Genomic DNA, 17,696 nt, shown 5'->3' with positions numbered 1-17,696 from the left:
AATCAACATAATGCAGAAGTAGAAAGTTTGCTGGTTAATTGTACCTATCAACCTTATTTAGGCTAAGGTGTCCAGTTGTATGGTTAAATACTAGTCTAGATGTTGCTGTGAAAACATTTTGTAGATATGATTAACATGTACAAAGAGGTAACTTTAAAGAAAAGAGATTACCCTAGATAATGTGAGGTTAGGCTTCATTCAATCAGGTGAATTTTGTCGTAAGACCAAAAATTAAGGTTTCCCAGAAAAGAAGAAATCTTGCCTCTAGACTGTAACACAGAAATCCTGTTTGAGTTTTCAGTATCGCTAAAAAGTTAGAACTTGCCAGTCCTCATAATCTTTAAAATAAACCAATTCCTTAAAATCACTACCTTCCTACTTCCCCCCGCCCATTCTCTCCTCCCATTTTCTCTTGTCTTCGTGTGTGTGTTTGGTGTGGTATGTATGTACATGCAAACACACACACACACTAGATTCTATTTTTTTCTGGAGGACCCTGACTGATACACTGATACACTTAGAATCTAGAAAGTAAAACACAACCAACTGTAGTGTTCATACAGACTGAATGTGAATCTCAGGGTTTGCCTCATAAACACTTGTCCACTTATATAAATGTCCACATTTTTAAAAAACGCATTTAATATCAAAATCTCTACCTCATGAATGTTGGTAACTTAAAGTCAATCTTAAGTTCTCATACTTTTCTACTTTTATGCCTCTACGTATTTTCCAAGAAATACTTCAACAGTTTTTTAAAAGTAATAAATAGTCAGGTGCCTGGGTAGCTCAGCTGGGTAAGTATGCCACTCTTGATTTCTGCCCAGGTCATGATCTCAGAGTCATGGGACTGAGCTCCATGCCATCACGGTCTTCACAGTCAGTGAGGCCTTCCCTCCCTCTTCCTCTGCCCCTCCCCCTGCTCCCAGATGCATGCTCTCTCTATAAAGTAAATAAATAAATCTTAAAAAAATATAAAAATAAACAGTCAAGGGAACACTTGTTAATTCAAGATAGTTATTTATACTTGAGCTCTGCAAACTATGTCCTGCATCCTAAGATGCCACAATGAACTCACAGAATATTTACAATTATTCAGAGAAACACAGAAATATTGGTCAGATACTACAAAAACTGTTCCTTATGGTGACTTCCTATCTTTACAAAGTATTACCTAGAAATCCAGGTAAAACAAAAAGTGAAGGTGGAGGACTCCAATCTGATTCTGAAGTTTGCGAATCTGAGTGGTGCTCACTAGGCACATATATTTGATTAGTGAGTACTTGTAGATATTTAAGAATGAAATATATTATTCTTTCTTTAGACTTTTGTGTATTATTTTTCAATAGCTACTAAGTTATTAGGACAAAAATATGTATTAAGCTATTTGGACCCAACCACTTAAAGGAACTGTTAGATATTTTTATTTCTTTTGGCCTATGAGCACTGTGAATATATTACAAACACACTAAGGGAATCATGAAACACAACCACTTGGTAACTTCTGATATATACCATGTGTCTTCAATTCATATTTCATTTGGAAACAAATGGTAGAGATGCTCTCCAGACTTACTGCAATTATTATCCAGTAAGCAAGATTTTAAAAAACAAACCACTATCCATTATAAAAGCAAATATCAAGTCATCATTAAAGTGTAATATAGTCAACCAAAGCTACAATAATGTACCTGGTTGAAATAAAGATTCAATCAGCACAGAAAGATATCTCTATTGTCCACTTTTATTTATAATTTATTTATCTCCTTCATCATAAAAATACTTAAGCACAAAACAGTGAATTTGTGGGGACTTTAATTAAACAAGCAATTAGAACATAGGGATCAGCAAACCTTTTCCATAAAGGGACAATTAAGTACATATTTAAGGTTCTGTGAGCCATATGTTCTCAGATGCAACTATTCAACTCCCAACATCAGTCATAAACAACAGATAAAAAAATGGACATGGATATGTTCCAGTACAAAATTTGGGGTAACTTTCATGTGTCAGGAAGTCCTATTATTTTTTCAACCAATAAGAAATATGAAAAATCATTCTTTATTCACAGATTTGATAAAAACAGGCAGCAGACAGGATATGGTCCATAGGCCATACATAGTCTGCTGACCCTGGGGAACACAATGAACAGACCCAGAACAGGGATAAAACAAAAAAGGAGTGTAGGGTATAAAATGTAAGGAGGTGCTCATTCTCACCACCTCACTTGTCTCACCCAAACCTGGTCCTGATAATAAATGCATAGTTCCCAATACTTCAAGAACATCCAGAGAGACCTAACTAAAACTTAGGAGACTAAGGCAAAGTTACCCAGAGGAGTTAAGCTTTAAAGCAGAATAAAACAAGATAAGGAATCAAGTGAAGGAAGGTGAGAGACTGGCAGGGAGTGTCTGAGGGACAGGGAGTGAAGAGCCTGTATGTAAGAGCTCTGGAGCAAGAAAAAACTGGAAAATGTTCTGTGTGCTGAATGGCTATCAATGAGCTCCAAAAGGAGGCTATAAGAGGCTAAAGGAGTCACAAACCAGATTACAGTAAGCCTTGTAGGCAAACCTACATTAGAGAGGTCAGACTTACTCCTCAATCTAAAGAAATCTCAAAACCAAGGAGGTTTGCAACAGGGAAGTGATAAAATTCTATGTATGTATTAGAAAACACAATATGGTTGCTCTGAAGTACACGTTCAGTAACATCTGAAATTCTAAATGGGACAAATGGAACAAATCTTTTGTACAAAGATAAACTCAAATTACTCAAATTATTACTCAAATTATTCAGCTACAAACATTTTTATTACATCTTTATAATTAAGGTATTTACCCTGGAAGCATATAGACATTATGAAAGCAATCTTATTACTGAAAATATGCATTTGCTGGACCCCCATGAAACCCCACTACAATGAAAGTAAAGAAATATAAAAAACAAAGGAATAATCCCACAGTGTCTATAAAGAGGAGCAACTACATTAGGTAAAGACAACAACAGTGTTTGGAGGATGGCGGGTAGACGAAAATGTTAAGTGACTGGGCAGAACAGAAAAGCCTGAAACCAACCTGTCTGCCAAGGGAATAACAATCTAAGATAAACAGATCTGGTTCTCAGAACCCCAGGCCACAAAGAAGGCAGATGGGAGGCACAGAACTCAAAACAGAAAAACTGAGAATCTATACAAGGAATAATTAGAATCTTGTAGATCCCCTTTCCCACTCCCACATAAAATCAGATGACTTAAATGAAAATCTAGATCCTGAATGCTGAGACACCCTCATTGGAAAAGCCCCTTCCCCCATCCTGCGTTCCACAACACTTGTTTATACCAGAAAAGAAGCTATTCGTACAGGAGAAAAAGGGTAAAAAGGGACTACAAATACTTTGATTTTCTAGTAAATTTCCCCACAACAAACTACCATTCTTTAATACCTCAAGGATCTAAGCTCTAAATTAGGTGATTAGTCTAAAAAGTTTTCATTATTCATTCAATATAAACAAGGAACGTTGAAAGACTGAGTAACAAATGCTTAGAGGACAAACTGTTCTAACCCTGACTTGTGCAACGAGTACAGCTCTTCTCCCAAAGATATAAAATCACTCTTAATTTAACTTGGCTTACTCTACTATCTCACACTGTTTTCAACGGTTGAGAAGAGAAATCTTTCTCTAAGATCGCTGCTTCCTTCAAAGCTCTCTAGATTTACTGGAACTCATTTCCCTATTTAATTCTTGCATATATTTTTGGCGTTCTTCATAACTGTGCTCACAGTCATTAGTAGCCATTTGAACTAGAATAGTATTTTATTCACTTCATCTCTATACTCAATCATGATGGCTTGACATGTCAAGTTCTTTGAGGAAAAAAAAGAATGTCCTCTTCATAATGAAAAATGAAGACAGAAAAGATAAAAAGTGTTCCATGAAGAAGTGCTCTAAAGACGGATCAAAAGTAAGTCTGAACCAATGATAACAGCTCTTTTCCTCAATCTTTCACACTGCCAATGGGTTTCAACACTACCAGCAACAGCCACAGTTCATTATTTCTCTTTATATGAAATTAACCCCAGTGGACGCTGCCTATGCATGGTGCTGATGATTGTACATTATGAATACATTTAAAAGCTCTGAACCATATACTTAAAAATCGTTGAGGGTAAATTATATGTTATATATATTTTATCACACACACACACAAAAAAAAAACTAAAAAAAATGTAACATGGTAGATACCTCTTTTCTTCCCACAGCACACTGCTGAACATTATCTCTGACACAGCACTCATACTGTTATTGTGAAATTGCCCATTCAAGTACTTTCTCCCTGAAGATTACTCTGAGCTTGTCAAAACAAGTGTCTCCAGTACAAAGTGTAAAGTGCCTGTTCCAAGACAGATAGGAGGCAGTACACTGTGGTCACTGAGATATCAGGTTCCAAAGTTAGGTTGCTGGAGTATATAAAGCAATTCCATCATTTACTAGCTGTGTGAAATTGAGCAAGCCAGTAAAACTCTATAAGCCTCAGATTTCTGAAATGTGAGATGGAAATAAAAATACTATTATCTCAATGGGTTGTTGTGAGAAATTAATACATGGCACTTATATTGTTGTTAAATATAGTTATTATTAAAATCACTCAACAAATTTTGAACTCAACTGAATAAATTCATTTAAGAGTTTAATATTACCCCATCACAGTTAAATTTAATAAAGGCAATGAAAAATCTTACCTATCTATTCATCTAAACAAAGGCAAGGATTTCTAATTAGATTATATCTAAATCTAATTCTAGAAAAACTTTGTACATTCTAAAATTTGCACTTCCTTGTTCTAGATTTCCTTGAAGTAGTCTTGTTTCTCAAACCAAAAGATTTTATAAATTGCCTCCACTCTAAAGACATCATTCAAGTACTTTCAACTTTCTATATCTTACAAATTTTTAAAGATTAAGGACTTAATACATAAAAAACAAATTTAATATAATGTATATAGTCTCAAGTAATCAACTCACTCAAGAACCTGTCTTGTACTTACCCTGGTGGCTGGTTTCAGTTACAGTTTTTTAAAAATAAGCCTTTACTGAAAAAGTCACTTCCCATAATAATTATGATGGAAATGCATCACATGAAACTACGAACAAGTTCAGTAAAGGAATGGAACAAAGACAGTAAATAATTTTATGTAAAGTATTTCTTTCCTTTTAAATGTGAGTAAAAAAAAATTGCAACCATAACGAATTAAAATTCCATCCTACGGTTAAGCAGAACAAAACTATTATGAAAGAGAAATAATGTAAATTTCAATTGCCATTCAGAGATTCTTTTTTCCTTCTTCTTCAAAATTACAGGTACAATGTAAGTTATTAAAGTCTTAAAATACAAAATTTTAAAGATATACAAAATACAAAACAAGAGTTTTATAGAATTATTTCCCCAATTATTTCCAATCCTTATTGAAAAGACTGTCTTCAATTTAAGTAAACTGATTCTTACCTCCTGGTTAAATTTATGTGCCATCTCATTAAGAAGTGAAGAAAAAAAACTAGTGTTTTGTAGCAGGACTCGACCCATAACTCCAAGATACGTTGACATCACAACAGGGTACCTCTGTATAATTAAAATAGAGCACACATAAAATTATACCAAGGTATGAGTATAAACATGACTATGAACAATCATAGACATGGTAACAGTCAACAGGGATATAAAGTAATATTCTCCTTCAAAATCACTTTAGGATATACTGCCAGTATTATCTGAGTTATAAATAACTTTCTAAATATATGCCATACTACATACATATGTGTGTGTGTGTGTGTGTGTGTATACATAATGTGGATTTTAAAGAAAAACAAAGAATACTTACCAATCGTTTATTTACTTATAGTAATGTAAATACTCATACAATACATGGTTATGTGAATCCACTTAAGAGACTGACTTAGAAAATAATCGGTATTTTCATATATTCAATATGTACTACAATTAGCACTGTTCTTTCCCATTACTCTGCTTCAAATCTTTGTGGATGAATACACATGCATATAAGTGAGAGAGTTATCAAAAAAAAAAAAAAAAAAAAAAAAGCAGCAGCAGCAGCTATAGTTTGTTGGAGAAAGAAAAAGCCAAACTGTATAACTACCCTGAAAACTACTTAATTTACTTCAAAATAATCCAATAGTAAGAAGTTTTCTTTTTATATCTAACAACAAAAAAGAAATAATTTTCCAATGAAGAAGGAAAATTAAAAGTAGAACACTAGAATCCATTACTATTCTGAAAAGCTTAAGGAAAATCTTACCTCTCCTTCTATAATACCTCTGAAAACACAGGGTAGAATCGGTTGAAACATTTGTGGACCTAATACTGGGTTCACTTTAAGGGCATTTTCCACAACCTAAAAACCAGAAAGACTCACTGGTAACACTTTATAATCCAAGTCACTGCTTCATTATAATACAGGTAAAGAAAACAAGGATTAAATATCACACACTAAATCTTTGAATACATACAAACATATGAGGTATCCAATATTCTAGCACTGGATACACTTTAACAAGAAAATCCATTAAAAATGGATTTGATATAAAATTTGATATGAGATGTATAATAGACACAGCTATGCATATCACAAAGAATTATAATTAATCACATCCTAATAACAGATATCATGTTCATTATTACATTTTCATTTTAAACAAATAACCCTTACAAAATGGTACACTAATACAACCAGCACAAAGCATTTCCAAAGTGTTGGCTTTCAAAAGTGAGGCAAAAATACGCAATGGGGATAAGTCTCTTCAACAAATGGCGTTTGGAAAACTCAATAGCTATATCCAAAAGATGAAATTGAAGCCCTTCCTTAAACCATCGCAAAAAAAAACAAAAACAAAAACAAAAACAAAAAACAACCCTCAAAAGGGATTGAAGACCTAAATGTGATTCCTGAAACCATAAAATTCCTGGAAGAAAACATAGACAGTAATCTCTTAGACATCAGCTGCAGAAACATTTTTTGAGATAGTCTCCTTTGGCAAGGGAAACAAAAGTAAAATTCAACTATTGGAACTGCATGATCCCATCAACAATAACAAAAAGACAATCCAACTAATGGAAGAAGATATTTGCAAATAATGTATCTGATAGGGGATAGTATCTAAAACACATAAAAGAATTTATACAACTCAACACAAAAAGACAAATCAAAACAGAACAAATAATCCTATTAAAAGTGAGCAGAGCACATGAATAGATTATTTTTCCAGAGAAGACATACATATATCCAACAGACACATAAAAAGATCAACATCACACATCAACAGGGAAATACAAATTAAAGTCACAATGAGCTCATCTCACACGCATCAGAATGGTTAAAATCAACAACGTAAGAAACAAGTGTTGGCAAGGATGTGGAGAAAAAGTAATCCTTATGCATTGTTGGAAGGAAAGCAAGCTGGTGCAACCTCTGTGGAAACCTGTATGGAGGTTCCTCAAAAAAACGTAAAATTTGGGGCGCCTGGGTGGCTCAGTCAGTTAGGCCTCTGCCTTCAGCTCAGGTCATGGTCTCAAGAGTCCTGGGATTGAATCCTGCATCGGGCTCTCTGCTCAGCGGGGAGCCTGCTTCCCCCTCTCCCTCTGCCTGCCTCTCTGCCTACTCGTGATCTCTGTCAAATAAATAAATAAAATCTTAAAAAAAAAAAAAAAAACTTAAAATTAGAAGTACCATATGATCCAGTAATTCCACTACTGGCTCTTTACCCAGAGAAAATGAAAACATTAATTAAAAAAGATATGTGCACCCTTATATTTACTGCAGCATTATTTACAATAGCCAAGATAAGGAAGCAACCCAAGTGTCTACCTATAGATGAAAAGATAAAGAACATGTCTCACACACACACACAGATACACGAATAGAATATTACTCAACCGTAAAAAAGAATGAAATCTTGCCATGTTCCAACAACATAGATGGATCTAAAGGGTATAATGCTAAGTAAGTTACAGAAAAACAAATACTATATGATTTCACTCATGTGTTGAATTTAAGAAACAAAACACAGAAAAAAAAAAAAAGACAAACCAAAACACAGACTCTTAAAAATAAGAACTGGTGATTACCAGAGGGAAGGTAGGTGAGAGGATGCATGATATATAGGTGAAGGGGATTACGAGTACACCTACTCTGTTGAGAACTGAGTATGCACAGAACTACTGAATCATTATATTTTACACATGAAACTAATAGTATACTATGTGTTAATTATTAAAAAAAGGGGGGGCTGGCTTTTAATAGAGAAAAGTTAAGTTAGTAAAAACTATACTCACTGTCCAAAAGTCAATCTACCTGTAACCTTATCAATAAGAGGAAAACAGCTCGCTACATACATATTGCTTATATATTAAGTGAGAAATAATCTCATTTCATTTATAATACAATTATATAGGATATCAATCATAAGCACTGATTGTCACAGGTGAAAATGCTTAAGGATGACGGAGAGTGCTTCTTTTTATAACAATGACAGGGTAAAATTCAAGCAGAATGAGGTTTTTTGTTTACTTTTGTTTCATTTTGTAGGAAGATAGGAAGGCAGTAGTCAGGAAGCAGCAATGAGGACCAAGGGGTATTTCATGCTTCCAGCCCCACTGTTAAGAGGGAAGGAATGAAAACAGACACCGTATGAGACGGTTAAGATCAAGTATTAATCTCAAGGCAGAGCCAAGATGCCCTTAAAACTTGTAGCAATGGGGACGCCTGGGTGGCTCAGTTGGTTAAGCAGCTGCCTTAGGCTCAGGTCATGATCCCAGCGTCCTGGGATCGAGTCCCACATCGGGCTCCTTGCTCATCAGGGAGCCTGCTTCTCCCTCTGCCTCTGCCTGCCATTCTGTCTGCCTGTGCTTGCTCTCTCTCCCTCTCTCCCTCTCTCTCTCTGACAAATAAATAAATAAAATCTTAAAAAAAAAAAAAACTTGTAGCAATGTTTCTCAAGGGTTGTTATCGACATTCTGAGTGGGACAGGATTTATTGTTCCGGACTACTCCATGCATTGAGGGGCTTTTAGCGTTTTGGTCTCTGTTCATTATGTGCCAAGAGCATGCTCCAAGCATGATCACCATCAAATACAGCCTCCATGAATTCTGAAACATTCTGAAGGTAGGCAAATAGTACCCATGGATGACAGCATTCTCTAATTTTGAGCAGAGGTAAAGGGAATGTCTAAAGAAAAGTTAAAAATACAAAAACTTTTACAGTGGGCCAAGTATTATGCTATCCACTAAAAGATAAGAGGGTAAAAGTTACCACAGTTTGAACGGTTTTAACAACAGGAAATGAAATTCAGAAAATAATTAAATCTGACCTCAATAAAGTTTATTAAAAAAACAGATTTGGGGGGCACCTGGGTGGCTCAGTGGGTTAAAGCCTCTGCCTTCAGCTCAAGTCACGATCCCAGGCTCCTGGGATTGAGCCCCGCATCGGGCTCTCTGCTCGCTGGGGAGCCTGCTTCCCTTCTCTCTCTGCCTGCCTCTCTGCCTACTTGTGATCTCTCTCTGTCAAATGAATAAATAAAATCTTAAAAAAAAAAAAGATTTGGAATAAAGATGGGGAAGATGTAGATAAGCTAGTAAATTGACTCTCAGAAGTTCATGTCATCACAAAGTCTCTATGGAAAATAAAGCCATCTACTTTATTCCCTTCTGATACCCTACTATAATTACAGTATAAGGATTTTAAAGAGAAGGGGAACAATTTTAAAAGGACCAAGGAATGAGAGATGAATAGTAGAAGGTATAAAGAAGAAATTCAAAAAGTAAACTGAACAGGTCACAGAGAGCTAACGCCTAAGGATGAAGTGGAAAGGGTGGAGAAGCAACTTGATTTATGGCATCTCTGTCATCTCCCTACCTTTCATCAAAGCCCACAGAAATTAGGACCTCCTCTGGAAAAGAGGGAAGTGAAAAAGCTAAAAATTAGACTGATCAAAAGTCTATTTAAGAAACAGTTTGCCAGATATTCCCAAATCTGCGTATCTGGGCAAGTGACCATCTGTCTCGGTAGGAGAATATAGTGTATTATCTTTTAAGGGTCTAAAAGAGTTTCCAGATTAAAGGGGCCCAGTAGTGCCCAGTACAATCAACTAGAATAAACCTACATCCAGGCACATCACTGTAAAATTTCAAGACACTAGAACAAGAGGAAGCTACAAGCCTGGGGAGGAGGAAGAAGGCAGGAGAGTCAGCATAGCTCTGGAAAAGACCTGAAAAAGTAATTTAAAGTAATAAAATACCCAATGGGTCAATGTGTCTAAACATACTGAGCAAAGATTACTGGCAAAGAATATAATGCATATAAGAAAATAATACTAAAAAAACTATTAACACCTAAGATTACGTAAGTTTGTGCAGAAAAAGAGAAGCAATCACATATTTAGATCACTATGACTTTCAGAATATAAAATCACTTACAGGTATCATTCAATACAAACCAGCTTCAGTATGCATTTTCTTTATATATAAAGATATAGTTATTATTGCAATCAAGGATCCACAAATATATCAGGGCTAAAATGGAATCTGTGTTCGAAAAGGTTAGGCACCATAGCTAGGGAAGATGAGGTTCTTTCTGAAAAATTATATAGGAAAATGCTATTATTAGACTTGGAGGCAGGGGCAGTGAAACAGAATCAAGATAAAATTCAGGCAGCAGAAGTGGTAAGATTTAGAAAACTAACTGAACACTTAACCCAAGGTGAAGAAGCTGTAATGACTCCTAGTTTATATGTTTGGCCAATGGGTACAACTGTGGTCCCATAAGTAATAATGAGGTTTTGTTGTGGAGGTGACATGTGAGATATGATTATTTACACACATGACACTTTACAGTCCACTTTCCAAGGAGGATATAACAGTTTTGACTTAAAAGCCACAGAGTTGGGGCGCCTGGGTGGCTCAGTGGGTTAAGCCGCTGCCTTTGGCTCAGGTCATGATCTCAGGGTCCTGGGATTGAGTCCCGCGTTGGGCTCTCTGCTCAGCGGGGAGCCTGCTTCCCTTCCTCTCTCTCTGCCTGCCTCTCTGCCTACTTGTGATCTCTCTCTGTCAAATAAATAAATAAAATCTTTAAAAAAAAAAAAAAAAGCCACAGAGTTGAAATTATGACTACTTCCACTGAAGAAGGCTCCTCTGTAATCTAGAATCAAAATCCTTCCAGGCATTTTGATCAGCAACCAGTGCTTTCTATTCTAAACACAATTTTTAAAAATGTCTAATGATTTCAGTGTTAATAAACAATTTTATATATTTCAAGTGAAATGTATGTACACCCAACATGGATAAGCAGCTCCCAGAAGCAAATAACTCTAAAGACAACTGATACAATCGAAGATACTTAAAGTAAGGTAATTTAAATCATAACTTACTCTTCTTGGGAGGGGAATCATTATGTTCTCAGGGATTGTAGCATGTTTGATGTGTTTTAATCTATTTAGTTTTATTCTGATGCTCAGACTATCCCATCATTAACCAAATGGGAGCTCCTTCAAATTGATTCCTGCATCCTTTAGACAGAATCCCACCTTCTCTTTCTTCTGGTACAAAGAGATCACTCCAGTTATATCTTGAGTATCTCTTAACTGAACTCTGGACTTAAGCAGCAGGAAACAATATTTACAGACCACAATCTATGTTCTGGGATATTTATTGCCACTGGATTGACACTGCTTCTAGGTCTTTTACTTAGACAGCATTAGAATATTTTCTTTTCCTGTAAATTATATAACATAAATTCACCAAATTCAACTTACATTACAGCATTTTACATAAATTCGTTGATTTTATATTTCCATCCTTCTCTTATACTGAAAACTCTCAGATTATAATAACATTAACTTGCTTCTAACATATATAACCTTCCACATAAATACTTATGGGTTCAAAATAACTATAGAAATAATTACTAATAACAATAACACTGCTGAATGCAATTTATAATCTCCTTGTGTTTCTTTTTGCTCTGTACCCCACCAGGGATCCACATGTAAAATAGTATACACTAAAACTACTTGAAATATTCTTCTCCAATGGCTATGGTACCAACACAATAGATTCAAATGCTTTGGCTTGTTTTTGATCCTTAGGAACTGTTTTACTTTACTATTTTAAATCATGTAAAATATCTATTTGGCTCCAAAAACCAAAGTAAAAAACAATGCACATCCTGAAAGACCAACCCTCTACCCTCTCTCTGTCTTCAGCCTACATAACCACGATTATTAATTTGGCTTATTTTTCTACTGCTCTGTAAGTTGCACTCTTTAAACTTAAGAATTAACTCTAGATACTGGTCTTTGCTTATAGTCTCAGAATCACTCGAACACTGTATAGAGGCTGTCTTCATTTCTTTCTAAGCTGCACAGTACTCCTCTCTGTGGCTTAATAAGCTGGGGTACCTCCAATCATCTGATCACCTATTATGAATTATTTTTTATCAGCATTTTGCTATTACAAATTAAACTACATTTTGGTTTCAATCCATCCCTTTTCTAAATATATTTGGAACAGACTGTTTTTCAAAATCCCTGTGAAAAAATGCAGGCTTTTAGCTGGTGTCTTGCAATCAAACCATTTTCTGGTTTTAGGCTTACATTGCCAACAAGGTGATTAACAGCATGGATCCGGAAGTCAGAATGCCTACATTTATATCACAGCTCTAATACTTACTAGGTTTGTGACCTTGGACAAGGTATTTACCTCTTTGTGATTTAATTTCTCATCTGTAAAATCAGGGAAAGAACAGTACTATCACTGTTAAGTTTATATGAGGATTGAATGAACTCTATGTTATGTGCTTAGAAATGTGTAGCATATAGTAAATGCTAGTATTAGCTATTACTATTATTATTACAGAATAAATTGTACCTTAAAAATATTTGTGCCATCTTAAATAAGCCTTACCACAGTGAATGAAAGCAACCTGGCTCATTATTACTTGATAAGACCATGACAAGAGAATTTCTAAACTCCAACTGGTATGTATACATACAGACAAATTTCAAATTAAAGAGATGTTTAACAATTCAAATTTGAGTATTTTTAGAATATAATCGTATTCACCTAGATAATTTGTTCTGACTCACAAAATATAATACAGCCTATTTTTGCTCCTATTTGTTCCAAAAGCAGGCATACTTGTTTCTCTATCCAATTTTTATAACATTGTAATTTTCTGCTTCAAAGAACAAAGCACTTACTTCCGGATACTGTCAGAAACAGGTATAACAGTGACATTTAGCCAAAAATGTATTAAAAATGTTGTACGGCATACTATATTAAACAGCATCCGAGAGGTGTTCAATCTGAAAGTAATGAGTTAATATTAAAAACTATTATATCTTACTGGAACTCTGAGAATAGGAAAAAGACAAAAATTTCAAGAGTTCTCTTAGCTTTCAAGCAGGCAAGAAAGGACCACTGTCCTAAAACATTCTTTCATATAAAAAACAAGTAATTTATTCATGATAATTAGCATACTCCTAGTATTTATCATCAATTAATCCAGTTTGAGATTTCAATTAAAATGTACTGGTTTAGCCACAGCAATGTTTACACAAAAATAGTGTTAAATGTTATTAGGTAGTCAATTTTTAATTCGAGTAAATATCCTATCAAAGAACTCCTGGTGGCATATCTAAAACTGGCTTAATCTGTAATTTATGTTAAATGATACAAATATTTTAATATATACTTACATGATAAATGATTTGTGCTGAAATTTTTTAATAAAATATTATCAGGCACAATTAAGAAAGACCTACAATTAAGATATCACCTTTCACATCAAAGGAAAAAGGAAAAGCAAAAAGGTTTTTTTCTAGTGAAGGTGTAAGGGTAGTGTTATACGTTATATAAACTTGGAAATTTTCATAATAAAATTATTTTAAAAGACTGCTACTCTTCGGGAAAGCAAGAAAGATTTAAATATAATTAATTTTAAAGGGCCAGCTGAGAGATATAATTCTTGATAAAAAATAAAGCCCTATCATTATGTAAATAGCCTGCTTAATTTTGAAAATTTAACTGATGTATTCTTTATTTTAAATAAACACTTATTTAGGAGAAATGGTCAAAAGAAGAGGAAGAATAATTTGTTTTGTTTTTCTTAGAGCCAAAAATCTTAACAACCAAATAAATTATTTGGCCTACAAGTACAGTAGCCTATTCTGCCCTAAAGAGAGATTATATAATTAGGCAACTGTTTAATTATGCAGTTAGGTAAAAATAGCCAACACTTAATATTACCTGATTACACAGTAGGCACTGTTTTAAGTGCTTTATACACGTAAGCTCCTGGGATCCTCATCTCAAGTCTAGGACACAAGTCGAGTTTTCATCCCCATTCCACAGATGGAAGGTGAGGAGCAGAGATGAACCTGCTCAGAAGCAGCAGCGCCGACGCTCAAACCCTGGCAGTTTCACTTCAGTCTACAGTCTTACCAACTAAGCTCTACTGCTCTCCTGCCTCTTATTGTGTGATTTTGCAAGAATATAATTAAAAATAAAGAGTAAAAAGAAAGTAAACATTCTCCTGAGGACATATCCTTAAAACCTTGCTTCATTTTTCGAATGAATTTCACAATGCCCATTTCATATGGCTCAGAACAATTTGTCTCTCAGTAGTTACTAAAAATACTACAAAAGCAGGTGGGGGAAAAAACCACTTTCAATTCAAACTTTATCTGGTAGGTGTTTAAACATAAGCAATATCTTTTCTTAATCATTTAGAATACATACATTAAATTTCACAGAGGATTTCAGATAATGCATACTTACAAATTATTAAAATTTCATGTGGCACAATCCCGTATATAACAAATGAGAGAATTTAAGCCCAGAATATACTCAAGAACTGTGTAAGTAGCAGAACTGGATGTGCAAACCGAAGTGCAGGTCAAGTGGAAAGTCACACTGGAAATGGGCAGTTCGTTTGCTTCAGCTGGCATTTCTACTGGATGTAGGCATATGCACTGTGCGATCCTTAACATAAGAATTATGGATTCCCCCCACTTCCAAATCGCTTACATTGTATGGATTCAGAGGAAGGAGAATACATAATTTATTGAAGTTAGGATCACGGAAAAGCTTGAGGAGAAAGACACATACATGCACACACACAAATCTATAAAGACATCAAAATGACATGACAATTTCCTCTCAAATTTCTATCATTCCTACACAGCCAGTCACTTTTTCCTCAGTTTTTCCTCAGAATTAAGGCATAGTGTTGACTCCTTATTATCTCTTCTACTTCCAGAAAATAAATTATCACCAAGGCAAAAGATGAAGCTAAGATTAGTTAAGACAGATGAGGTCCTCAAGTAAAATTATATATTGCCACTACATTGGTTTGGTTAAGGGCATAAATACATTAAAAATTCACAAGAACATTTCTGTAAACATGCCCAATGTTACTTGTAACCTCTGCAGCTTAGAGAATACTGTGAAAATAGCGGCTCTGAGGAGTAATAGACATGTGACAGTAGACCAGGCCTCAAGCACCCAGGGTCTCTAAAAGCCACAGATTTCTGTAATTACTCCTTCAGAGACCACAGGCTTCTCTTGTAACCGGGGCTTTCATTTTCATGCTTTAACCCCTATACTAGAAAAGAACCTAAGCATCTATGAAACTAAAATAGAGTTTTATCATATTTTACTGTATGTGCCCTATTTTAGTTTACAACATTATCTTGGTTTAAAGTTTCTACTGTGATTTCAAATACAGAAGAGCAAAATTCAGTATGGTGAAGTAAGTAATGGGTTTGATAAATGAACTTTCTGGGAGAAATCAGAATTAACCAAAGATCTTTTTTAAAAAATATATTTTATTTATTTGACAGAGAGACAGAGAGAGCACAAGCAGGCAGAAGAGCAGTCAGAGGGAGAGGGAGAAGCATGCTCCCCACTGAGTAGAAGCCTGATGCAGGGCTCAATCCCAGGACCCTGGGATCATGACATGAGCCAAAGGCAGACACGTGATCGACTGAGCCACCCAGGCGCCCCCAAAGATCCTTTTATGTCAACTCCTGTTAAAAGCCTTTCTGTATTGTAAGAATTCTCTTAAACCCTAAAGACATCATTCTAATTTATAAGTAAATCAAGAGGGGTGCCTGGGTGGCTCAGTTGGTTAAGCCACTGCCTTTGGCTCAGGTCATGATCCCGGAGTCCCGGGAAGGAGTCCCGCATTAGGATCCCAGCTTTGCGGGGAGTCCATTTCTCCCTCTGACCTTCTCTCTTTTCACGCTCTCTCTCATTCTCCCTTTCTGTCTCTCTCAAATAAATAAATAAAATCTTTAAAAAGAGAGTGAATCAAGAATCTAAAGTATCAATTTCAACAGCAGTAATGCAGAATTCACTAAAGAATGAATACTGAGGTAAGTAATATTCATGCCCCCTACGCTATGGAAAGTACAAATATTCTCATCATCTTGCAACATACCTCTACCTCAAGAGTGACAGGCATCAGGCCGCTCTAACCTTGTCTCCTTTGTAACTGAAAACACCTAGGTCACATACTAGTTTCCTATACTGATCTTCTTACCTAACATGATTACCTACAGCTTCAATCACTGCCATTTTGGCCAACCCTCTCAGAAAACAAACTCCTGCCCAACCCCCCTTCAAACTCATCTTTCCACAGATGCTCTTGATTCAAAATCCCAATCCTTGTATCATCTAGAGCCATCCTCCCTTCTACTGGGTCACTTTCATATACAAAACCGACTCCAGTCAAGTCCTCCATACTTCATCCCCACGCACAAAAGCAATCTTTTCACTTTTCAACAACAAATGCTTGTTATGGGTTGAACTGTGTCTTCCAAAAAGATATGTTGGAGTCCTAATCCCAGGTACTCATGAATGTGGTTGGAAACAGGGTCTTTGCAGATATAACTGGGTTAAGATAATATTATTAGAGTAGGCCCCTAATCTGTTATGGCTGGTATTCTTATTAGAAAAGAGAGATACAAGGAGAACATCATGCACAAGGGAAAGCAGAGACTGAAGTGGTAAATGTACAAGCCAAGGAAGCCATATCTTGATGGCAATCATCACAAGCTAAGACAAAGGCATGGAACAAACTCTCCCCGAGAGTCTTCAGAGAGAGCACGGCCCTGACAACACCTTGATTTCAGACTTCCAGTGTCTAGTGCACTGTGGGGAAGATAATTATCATCAATACTATACATTAATTTCTGTCATGTTAAGCCACCGGGGTTGTAGTACTTTGTTACAGTAGCCCTAGCAAACATACAAAATCCTTAATTATAGGTGCCTTCCTGCCTGATCCCTTTATAACTGAAAACTTAATATCAATACCAGCGGTTGGCAAACTAGGCCCACGCCATAATTCTGTGAATAAAGCATTACTGGAATACAGCCACACTCATCCACTTACTTATCATCTGTAACTGCTTTCAATCCTACAACAGCAGATACAAATACGTGAGACAAAGACTGCATGGCCCACAAAACCTAAAATATTTACTACCCAGTCCTTTACAGAAAAAGTTTGCTGACCCATAACCTATATGACGAATAAATGAATAAGGACCAAAGATACCAAATGCAACCTGCTACCAATCTGAAAGTCAAATTAATGAGCATTGTAACATGGGTATCGGGAGTTCTCT

General features: G+C 35.5%; 1 protein-coding gene across 3 annotated transcripts in view; it reads right to left on the bottom strand.

Annotated features, from left to right (window-relative positions):
• The window catches only part of LOC111156937 (importin 11), a 198,945-nt gene that overhangs the window by 77,714 nt on the left and 103,535 nt on the right, over window positions 1–17,696 (bottom strand). For all 3 annotated transcript variants that reach the window (XM_022518094.1, XM_022518096.1, XM_022518095.1), the window contains exons 25-26: window positions 6,311–6,406; window positions 5,503–5,616 (exon numbers count right to left, since the gene is read on the bottom strand). In XM_022518094.1, the coding sequence (XP_022373802.1) occupies window positions 5,503–5,616; window positions 6,311–6,406 (210 nt within the window). The remainder of the gene's footprint in view (window positions 1–5,502; window positions 5,617–6,310; window positions 6,407–17,696) is intronic.

The sequence above is a fragment of the Enhydra lutris genome, unplaced genomic scaffold (genome assembly GCF_002288905.1).
Source record: "Enhydra lutris kenyoni isolate GAN:26980312 unplaced genomic scaffold, ASM228890v2 scaffoldscaffold50, whole genome shotgun sequence".
NCBI lineage: Eukaryota > Metazoa > Chordata > Mammalia > Carnivora > Mustelidae > Enhydra > Enhydra lutris.
Note: the sequence above shows the minus strand (reverse complement) of the source record. Positions and strands in the feature narration are given on the sequence as shown.